Below are 921 nucleotides of genomic sequence, written 5' to 3' on the forward strand. Positions count from 1 at the left end.
TAATAATTAAAACAGCTGGATGTAGTTTTATTTTGAAACTTAAGTCCAAATCAGATTTTTAAAAACACTATTTGATAAAAAGAGTCAGAAAAGTTCCAGAAATGAGGAATTTTTGTTATTTGTTTGATTTGGATGAATTTACCTCCACCTCAAACGTGCGCTCGCTCTCATCCAGGAAGATCACGCGCAGCCGGAGCTTGGTCTCCTTGGAGATCCGGGGTTTGGTGGCGAGACCCCCGAGAGTCCGTGTCCGCGGGCGTCGGTCCCCCATGTCCCCCCCTCAGGACCGGCAGCTCGTTAGGTCCATCCTCTCTCTGAGAGTCCCCAAAGAAACGGCTTCAGGCGCGCCTCCTCCTCCTCCTCCTCCTCCTCTTCATCACTGAGCTCCTCTTCATCCTCGCGGCTGCTGCAGGGAGCGCGCGCTCTCCTAGTGCGTCATGGCACGCGGGAGGCACCGGGACCAGGAGCGCAGGGAAGGTTCTGACACCTCTGACAGGGTCTGGGTCAGGAAAGCAGGGAGAGAAATTTAATCTCACAGATCAAAATGTTGCTCATTGAGAACTTATTTAAGAATAAAAATAAAAATCTTCCTGGGTTACTGAGATGCATCAGGGCACTCATTTAAGAATCTTTTTGTTTGTTTTTCGTCTCAAGTTTTATAATTGTGCAGCTTAAACTAAAACAAAGCATCATTATTCATGATTATATCATCACAAAATAAAATTATTGTATAAAAACAGATTAACTACCTGAAGTAAATCAGTTGTTGCCATAAAGAATTCTGCAAAATATCACAGTTTGATCAGTTTGTGAACCTCAGCTACAAAATAAAACACATTTACAAAAAATACTATTATTATTAATAATGTTATTATTAGCCTATCATACTTTAATTTTGCACCAGTTTCACTAACATACATC

At 42.1% G+C, this 921-nt stretch overlaps 1 protein-coding gene across 1 annotated transcript in view; it reads right to left on the minus strand.

Moving 5' to 3' along the window:
* The window catches only part of LOC106523845 (FERM domain-containing protein 7), a 17755-nt gene extending 17109 nt beyond the window's left edge, over positions 1-646 (minus strand). The window contains exon 1 of the mRNA XM_014017422.1: positions 143-646. Within this exon, the coding sequence (XP_013872876.1) occupies positions 143-271 (129 nt within the window). The 5' untranslated portion in view covers positions 272-646. The remainder of the gene's footprint in view (positions 1-142) is intronic.
* Between the last annotated feature and the right edge of the window lie 275 nt (positions 647-921).

The sequence above is a fragment of the Austrofundulus limnaeus genome, unplaced genomic scaffold, assembly GCF_001266775.1.
Source record: "Austrofundulus limnaeus strain Quisiro unplaced genomic scaffold, Austrofundulus_limnaeus-1.0 Scaffold167, whole genome shotgun sequence".
In the NCBI taxonomy this organism is placed as follows: domain Eukaryota; kingdom Metazoa; phylum Chordata; class Actinopteri; order Cyprinodontiformes; family Rivulidae; genus Austrofundulus; species Austrofundulus limnaeus.